Source organism: Rhagoletis pomonella, unplaced genomic scaffold, assembly GCF_013731165.1.
Source record: "Rhagoletis pomonella isolate Grant_MI unplaced genomic scaffold, Rhpom_1.0 Rhpom_scaffold_00007, whole genome shotgun sequence".
NCBI classification, from domain to species: domain Eukaryota; kingdom Metazoa; phylum Arthropoda; class Insecta; order Diptera; family Tephritidae; genus Rhagoletis; species Rhagoletis pomonella.
In genome coordinates, this window is record NW_023458561.1 from 28,288,564 (window position 1) to 28,297,356 (window position 8,793).

At 34.6% G+C, this 8,793-nt stretch overlaps 1 protein-coding gene across 2 annotated transcripts; it reads right to left on the reverse strand.

The window, feature by feature from the left end:
* Nucleotides 1-227: 227 nt before the first annotated feature.
* On the reverse strand, nucleotides 228-7,543 carry LOC118742516 (U-scoloptoxin(19)-Tl1a). 2 transcript variants are annotated; one of them, XR_004993379.1, is made up of 4 exons: nucleotides 6,878-7,543; nucleotides 1,365-1,514; nucleotides 516-863; nucleotides 228-448 (listed from the first exon to the last, which is right to left on the reverse strand). XR_004993379.1 is itself a non-coding variant. In XM_036474644.1 (3 exons), exons 1-3 carry the CDS (start codon nucleotides 6,993-6,995, stop codon nucleotides 742-744), a joined length of 390 nt encoding a protein of 129 aa, XP_036330537.1. In that variant the 5' UTR covers nucleotides 6,996-7,543; the 3' UTR covers nucleotides 228-741. The 2 variants fall into 2 exon arrangements, 1 of the variants encoding a protein (XP_036330537.1); XM_036474644.1 differs by having other exon boundaries at nucleotides 228-863.
* Between the last annotated feature and the right edge of the window lie 1,250 nt (nucleotides 7,544-8,793).

The window sequence follows — 8,793 nt, forward strand, 5'->3', positions numbered from 1 at the left end:
CTTTATTCAAAAACGCCCCAGGTTGGGGTTATGCGCGTGGATTCCAACGAAAGCCCCGAATTCGCTTGGATTGAGGACTCAGCCAAAATCGCTTAAGCGGTTACAGAGTCAATCAAGAAGAAGAAATAAAATGTATACAATTTAATTTAAACCTCATTTGAATATTTTCCTTGTGTACTTACCTACTTACCTACAAGTTTAAGTGGAAATAAAGCTAACTAGGGAAATATAAGACCGCGAATACTTTTATTTTTATATTTAAATAAATCAGATTTATTTACAGACATTTTACACAGTTTTTTCTTGGTTTAGCTGCTGTCAAAGTTAACTGTAATTCACACATATTACATACCAACATAAACGATGAGGTTATACAATACATAAGCAATACATAGATTAGCATTTAAAACCTAAGTGTAAACCTAAAATTACACAAAGCGAAACTAAGCTAAAAACAAAAACAAAAAAAAAACATAAAATCAAATAGGAAAATTACATTCAATAAGTTTACTTACATTAAATGAGTTTGCATATGATGCACTCGCCTATTTTTTAATCAAGCGATTTTTAAAGCTTAAATTATTTTAGTTAAACATGTTTTAGTCATACATATACATACATACATATGTATTGCTTGTATATACATATCTAAGTTATATCTCTCTTTTAATAATTATATCAATATTATTAATATGTATGTGCACACGTCCGAAAGAAGAAGCGTCAACTCTTTGTAGAGGCTTAGACTAAGACACAGCAAACCTGTCCGCCTGGACAATCGATGCCCGGTCGTTGTAGGTTCTCATTACATCTATCCATGCAGGCGCCCAAATGCTCTTCACACGGTGCGGGCCTCAGTGGCACTAATCGGTATGCAGAATGATTATGCAAAGTGCGGTGGGGGTGCCAAAGTTTCAGGTGAAAAGGTATTATTTTGTGACGACGAATGATTTCAGTCGCCATGGAATGTGGCCACGTCGTCGAAGACATAGGCGATTGTTGAATTTCAATTAGATGATTGGTGCATAGAAATATGCAAAACAGGAATAGTTGGATAAGAGATTCGTGAATGGAATCGTGGTCAAAGGTGGCAGGTGGCAGGTGGCATGTGAAAGGTGATAGTTGAGCGAAGATTAAAGAAGAATATAAAAATAGAGTGAGTTAGTGAGTGTGCAAGAAATACTAATTTATATATGTATTAGTGAAACCCAAAGTATGTATGTAGGATAAGGTTGTGTTTGAAGTATTTATGTTTTTTTGTTTGTTTTTTTTTAATTCACAGTTTTTCAGGATTCACTGTCGGGAATTTTGTAAATTTTATTTATGTAACCAATAAGTGTAAGTTTTAAGAATTTTTCACTTACATTCGTAGCAACACTCCACGCCACGATGTGTGTGCGATGGGCAAAGTCCGCGATTCGTAGTCGGTTCCAAACAGTCGCTGGTGTGCACACATAAGCCACCAACCATGGCGCACTCACGGTCCCCTGGATAGACTTTGACGCCTTGCAGCACTGAAAATGTCATTAAAAAAAATTTGAGTTAGTTAGTTAGTTGCATATGCAAGAATAGTTTTAATTGAGAATTTACTGTACATTATTACGTAGATATGTATGTACATAAAATCCCACAGGTGGAACAAGAATTTATAATCAAACGTATCCTTGTATAGGCGAACCATAAAAGGATTGTCCTTTTCCTCATTACAATTTCGGTTTACAGTGCGATTAATTTTAAAATTTTCTATAACAGATTCAACTATAGTAAATACTTATGTGCGTTAGGGTGCATCACTGCAAAAAAAAATGTAAGCAACAAACACAACCGACTTCAATTCCCATATGTATTAAAATTTAGGAGCCCCGTCAATTTCTTCATGATCCCAGGACCGGATCTAAACCAAGTTAGTATGGGACAACCCTTGAGGTACCACTTTCCGATAGAAAATTCCCGGCTGAACGCATTAAATACCTTCAAAAATCGTTTCTTTTTTTATAAATATTAGTTTTTAAATCACCTCAGTGGCACAAGAGTTTAAGCGGAATTAAAATGATATTTGTTCAAATCTGTCCAGTTCACGTAAACCTCAATATTTTTCCAGGATATTTTGGCGGAGGTTTTAAAATATACTAAATTTGGTAATTTCGGTGGAAAAATCGACATTTCGTTGTGAGGCAGAGACATTCCCTAACATTTCTATTCTTCCTCTTGTTTGGCGCTATAACCGCCTAAGCGATTTTGGCTAATATAATTGAATACCTTGGCTAACAGGACGTCAGCTCCAAAAGCTTATCAATTTTTCAACACCCAAATTGCAGCTCTGTCCCTGCCATATTATATTAAAAAATTATATGTTTATGTTAGCGATGTAACGGATAGTGATTTGGGCGGACACCGGATACCGAACATCCGGTGGCCGGATAGCAAGTCCATAATCTATTTGTCACCAAAATAAATATATTTCTAAAGACCAACCCGTGCCCATCTTCCTCAGCATAGAAAAACTTAATTTGAGCTTACATAAAATTTGTTGATTTTTAAGTTTCCTTTAAAAGAAGCTTTCAGTGCTTTTTCTACAGTCAGCCAGGTCAAGATGTTATTGTTTACGTTCCAAGAGGCATTTCTACAAAAAATTACTGATGAATTTATTTTGAGTACTAATTTTAAAAATTTCACTAATGGAACGTTTTTATAAGTCTAACAAAGATACTTTTGCTCCGGATAGTAACTCAATATCCAGCATTCGGTCCAATGGTAAATTTAAGCCGGATATTCGTCGAACGGGATATCCATTACATCTCTAGTTTAAATATTTACGTACTCCATACCTTCTCTTTGATTGGACCAAGTCAACTTAAAGGCTTTAATAAGGTATAAATTTAAATCGCTCGGGCTCGATCTGGGTTTCGGTCAAATTTACCACAAAAACCGAGTGTTTGGGCTCAGCTTATATATAGAAGATGGATAGATTTCAACTTATCTGCATTATTTTGTCGTCAGTGATTTCTTTCGACAGAGTAGGAGTATTTTACATTTCGAAACCAAATTCCGTCAACTTTTTAAAATTTAAGCTTGGAGACAAACTAAGAAAAAAATGTACCAAATTTGACAAAGAGTGACGGAAATTTTTTCCTAAATAAATCATCCCTAAGTAAGTTTTTAAATTTTACCTCTTAAGTTTAATATGATATTCTTATGGTGCTAATAAATGAATCGAGCTAACGGTATATTTAAACCACAATTTTTCAGTTATGGTCCTTTGTAATGATATGCACATAAATAGTTTTTATTTTATTAAAAAAAGAGTCATCAAATCGGCCTGATTTTATTGCATGATGGGAACTTTTTAAAATTTCTTGAATAACTTTTTTGTTTATTCAATCTTTTTTCCAACAATCATAAATATGTACATATGTACCCATAACAAAAATAAACAGCATAAAAGCCGTTAAATAATAAAACACATTTCACGTTTTGAATTGTTTGCAAGTATTTGTTTAGTTATTAATAATATCCCCATATAGTGCATGTCGCTCATTTATTAAAAGACTGTCATAACTCAGAAAAAGCCATATTTTAGGAGACCTGTTTAACGTTTACAATTTCGCCTCAAAATGCATATCACCGATAACCGCATGAGTCATTAGCTCAAAATCCTCGTTTTTTAGTTGTGACAATCTTCTAGTAAATGAGCGATACGTAAAATGTATTGTGCGATACATCTGTTTTGCTTACAGCTAAAGCGGCAATTGTTTTGGTTACAGGTAAAACGTTTTGACCTAATTTCTCTCACTTAATTAATGAACCATTGAGGTACGGATAATAAACACTTGAAAAGTAACTGTGCGATATTAGTGATGATCTTTAATCATTTACTTTATTTTTCAGAGGCATTAAGTAAGCAAAAAATTAAAAATTTAAGATATACAGTGGCGAAAATATAAATAAAGTAGTGACATTTTAGCATTCTTTGACTATTTATCTTTCGTTTGTTTAATGTTTATTATTTTTTATCTAACAAGAGCCATGTAAGTCAAAGTTTGAAACTTTTGCAAAAAATTATCAAAATTTTGAGCTTTTTTATTGAATGTGTGAGTTTGACAACCGTACAAGTCCAAAAGCATTTTTTCGTTGCTTAGATGAAAAACAGTAGAAATCGCCGACATGCAAGATTTTTCTCCCATTTCAACGTATTAGATACTTAGCAGTATACGTAGCGTATGATTGCACCACCCGTAAAATGAGGAGAAAAGCCATACATACATATAGGCGACTTAAAGCATAAACAGACGGCAGCGTTGATCCGGATCAACTCGGAAATTAACTGCAGTTGATCCGGATTAAGTCCGAGTTAGTCCGGATCAACGCTGCCGTCTGTTTAAGCTTTTACGGAAGGTTTCAAGATCAAAGCAAACTCCTTTATGAACAACCATGACGTCCTAGTGACTAATGTTCAGAACGTATTTAAATTATGGAGAGAACACTTTTCCTCCCTATTTAATGACAGTAGCACAGACAGTAGTAGTAGGTAGTGGAGAAGACGAGCCCGAGCTCACAATCGATGGCGATGGAATTGAAGTCCCATCGCTTGACTATGACAATTTCTCGCCTGAAAAACAACAAAGCTGCGGGAGCTGACGGCCTGACAGCTGAGCTATTCAAGTGCGGCAGCGGCAAGTTGATAAGGTGCACGCTTTAATTCTTTTGCAGAATATAGCAGATGAACTCATTCCAGATGACTGGAAATGACGTTGGCTATCCCAATCCACAGGAGAGGCGACCAGGCCATACGTGCCTACTAGCGCGGGGGAACAGCCTGTGAAGCACCGGATGCTTACACCTATCGAGCGTATTGTAAGAAAGACGGCAGCCCAACGTCAACGAGCTGATTGGGTCTTATCAGTGTGGATTTAGGCCTGGTCCAAACCTTAAGAAACCTGCTAGGAGAAGATTTTTAAGAGCAAAAACTACGTCCGTTCTGCCTCTCGGCATGCGCCTGGTGATGAATGAGTACAAAACGAAATGTCTGTTGTTATCAGAAAAATAGTCGGAACATATGCGAATCGGCTACCACGTCATTGTTGGCAAAGCTATAAGTCGCGATGCTGGTAACATAGTAAGAGGAAAGCTCCCACCGCGATGGAAATACCAAGTGGAGAAAGACTTGGCTTCATTTCGAATTTCCAATTGGCATCAGTTGGCACAGAAGAGAATCGACTGGCATGCGGTTACAGCGACTATCAAGAACAAGAAGAAATGACACTTCGACAAACACAAAAGAAAATTATGCACTGTTATTTAATCGACTTTCAAGACTTTTAAGATTAAAAATTTTACCTAATAATAATTTAGTCGGAGTGAATTTAGATAAATACAAATATCCATCCGATATTTTTAATTCCACAAAAATTTTGTATTATTTTTAAATTGGTTAATAAAAAATTTTTCGGCTCAATAAAACGTGGACGACTTTGATTTCGAAAACTACTCCATCTTGTAGACTTTTTAATGCAGATTTAAAGTGCATTAACAAATTCTTTTTAACACGTCCAGTTTATGAAAAAAAATTGTTAAGGGGTTTTTTTTTCATTTACAACTCATCGGCTTGAGGTAGAATCCAACAGACTCCATTTTTTTTTAATTTTTGAAAATTGGGATTTTTCGACACTGACAGTTTTTTCTCAAAAAGTAGGCTTTTTGGAAAGTTTTCGTAAATGGACCTAGGATCCTGAAATCACCATGAAAACAATTTGTAAGATGGGATCGGCCTGGTTTTCGAGCTCCAACTCGCCCAAATTTTGTTGAACCGTGTTGTTAACAATAAAATTTTAATAATTTTCTGGTAAATTCAAAATTATATTGCTTACCACTTATGTTAATTATTATTTTTAAAGAAATTTGAAGAAAACTAAAAAAATTCAACAAATTGTCATTCAATTTTCAAGATTTTTTCTCGGAAGTGTAAGAATTTTTTTTGGTTAGTCCCTTTAACCTTTCAGAATATTTTTTCGCAACACTTTTTCGCAAATTCAATTATTATTTTTGAAGAAATTTCAATTAAAGTACACTTCCATCCTCTCAAAAAAAAACTCAAGTAAAATAAAGCATTGAAGAAAACTAAAAAAAAAATCAACAAATTTTCATTCAATTTTCAAGATTTTTTCTCAGAAGTGTAATAGGTTTTTTATAGTTTTATAGTCCCTTTAACCTTTCAGAGTATTTTTTGCAACACTTTTTCGCAATTCTAAAAAAGCAATGCCAATTTCAACACTTTTGAAAAAAAGTTTGAAGTTTGCAACACAATTATTTAAGTTTTTCAGAAAGTTGTATTCTGGGTGTTTGTTAAACAATAGGCTGTACTTTAAATGAAATTCTTTAAAAATAATTAATCAGCATAACTAAGTGGCAAACAATATTATTTTGAATTTGGTTACAATCACAACCACATTTTGTAATTATTTTATATAAGATTGTCTCGTACTTTTGCTTGGGTTTGCACGTATTCATGCACATTTTTGTTAGTTTCTGAACATTATTTTCGTATTTATTCAAATCATGATCTTTTCAATCGGCCACAAATACAGCTTTAAACGCACAGCATATAGAATAAGCAGTCAAAACAACACTTGAATCACGAGTTTAAAACTGATAACATTCAATGTCAAAATTCAAGAAGTTTTTTTTTTAAAAATTTTTTTTTTTTTTTTTTTTTTTTGATTAAACGACACAGCAAGTTCGTTTCTTTTTCACAAGCATGTATACAAACATACATACGTATTAATGGTTAAGTGCAATTTTTAGTTGCGGATATACATAAGTATGTACATAAAATTTTTTTTAATAAAAAACCAAAATCCCTTCAAAATCAAACACTCACAATAGTATTCAGGCAAATTGTAGATTTCGTTGTCATCCGTACCGGCACTGATGCCATTTATGGGTATCTGTGCGATCAGTAGAACACTCAGCAGATATGAAAACACTTTGCAGGACATGCTACTTTCTTTTGTTGCTACGAGGGTTTTGTGTCAAAACAAAATTTCGAAATAAAAGTTACAGCTTATTCGCACTAAAAGTAGATGTGTGTTGTTGTGCAGCAGTTTATTGCACCAAAATAAATGCACTTGACACTACTGATCGCTGTTGCTCGCGGTCTGATCGATTCACTTTTATTTGCAGGGTGAATTTATTTAAAATAACAGTTTTCTTGAGTTCACAATCTTCCAAAAAAATATGCCAAATATCCTATTTCTTCAATACACTTGACTGCGCGCCAGCTCGTTCACAACTGAATGTTCTTAATTACGCGATGTTTCCTTTTAAATAAATCTTCAAATTAACCGCAAAAATTTAATTACGATTTCACGTAGAACGTTTTGTTTATGCCAATTTTTCGTTGTGTTAGTGTACATATAAACATTTACTTATATTTCAGTAGGTATGTATTTGTAAGTTGCTCATTTATGTGTTAATCATTTAGTTTTTGTTTCTTTTTTTGTTTTTTGTTTTAACACAAATTTTCTTTTTATTCTACAAAATTGTTGCCACTCAACGTCTATAAGAAAAAAAACGCTCTTTCACGCCTCGTTGCAATTCGATGAATGAATTGCTCAGTCCAAATGAATGACAAATGTTGCCGCTGACGACTGTTGCTGTTGCTTCTGTGGGCCTTTTGTTTTGGCGCTCACTTGTTTCGCACAATTAGCGATCAGCCAAGCCAAAAAGAGAGCCGGCAATCGTTGTGGGAGCGTATAGTTCGATTCATGTTTTGTGTGCGCAAAATGCTTGTGTGTCTGACTGTGCCAACTTTTCATTCCTCTTCGGAGGAACTAACCGATTTTGTTGGGTTATCAATTTTGGGAATCTCGTTTATTTGCTATATATTTTTTTTTTTAATTTCTGATCTTTTCTCTCTTGCATCTTTTACTTAAAAAAAATATGAATTTCTTTGCTGCGTCCATAACCTTTTTTCGCCAGACAACGTAGATATGTATGTGGCTGAGAATTCGTGAAACGGATCGCTTTTCACTTTCACTAGTTTATCAAATGACTTGAAATGTTCAAAATGCCATTTTCTAGTTGGGAATAAAAGGTTTTGAATAGGGTTGCTATATGTCTAAAATTTTATTGAATTAATAAATAAACTTTTAAACTTTAAAAATTTAGCGAAATTCTAGATTTACGTAAAAAGATATTTTCCGTAGATTTTGTATAAAAAAGTTTTGATTTTATTAAATTTGATGATTTAGGTTATGTTAGAGTGCGTTGTAAATTTTTAGAGATTCCATTTGCTTTGATCAAAAATAATGTCCAATGAAGTCCATCATCGTCCCATTTACCACAAAAAAGGAAGGTCAACTTACCCAAACTCAAATTGTGCGGGACACAGATTGAGTACTCACAAGAGGCAAAATATCTAGGCGTAATACTAGATATGAGACTCAACTGGAACTCGCCATCTCACAGCGGTTACCAATAAAGCCACGACATGGTAAGACTTGGGGAACATCCCCCAAATTAACGTATTGGTCATTCAATACTGTGAAAAAACCCGATTGTCACCTATGCGGCACTGGCATGGTGGCCAAAAGCCCAGCAGACAACCTCTAAAGTCAATCTGGGTAAGCTCCACCGCCTGGTTTGTGTGGCCATAATGGGTGCTATACGCTCGTGCCCGACAGAGGCGCTTGGTGTCAACACAGGCATACCGCCTCTAGCCACACCTATAGAGAAAGAGGCTTGCTAGAGCGCCCTGAGGCTACCGAGCCTAAGTAGCTTGAAACGTGGGAACTT

Bases quoted from the DNA above. Each gene is read 5' to 3' on its own strand.
- LOC118742516 (XM_036474644.1), bottom strand. From the start codon at position 6,995: ATGTCCTGCAAAGTGTTTTCATATCTGCTGAGTGTTCTACTGATCGCA. The intron at 1,515-6,877 runs GTGAGTGTTTGA...TGACATTTTCAG, and splicing joins CAATTTGCCTGAATACTATT to TGCTGCAAGGCGTCAAAGTC. The intron at 864-1,364 runs GTAAGTGAAAAA...CATACCGATTAG, and splicing joins CGTGGAGTGTTGCTACGAAT to TGCCACTGAGGCCCGCACCG.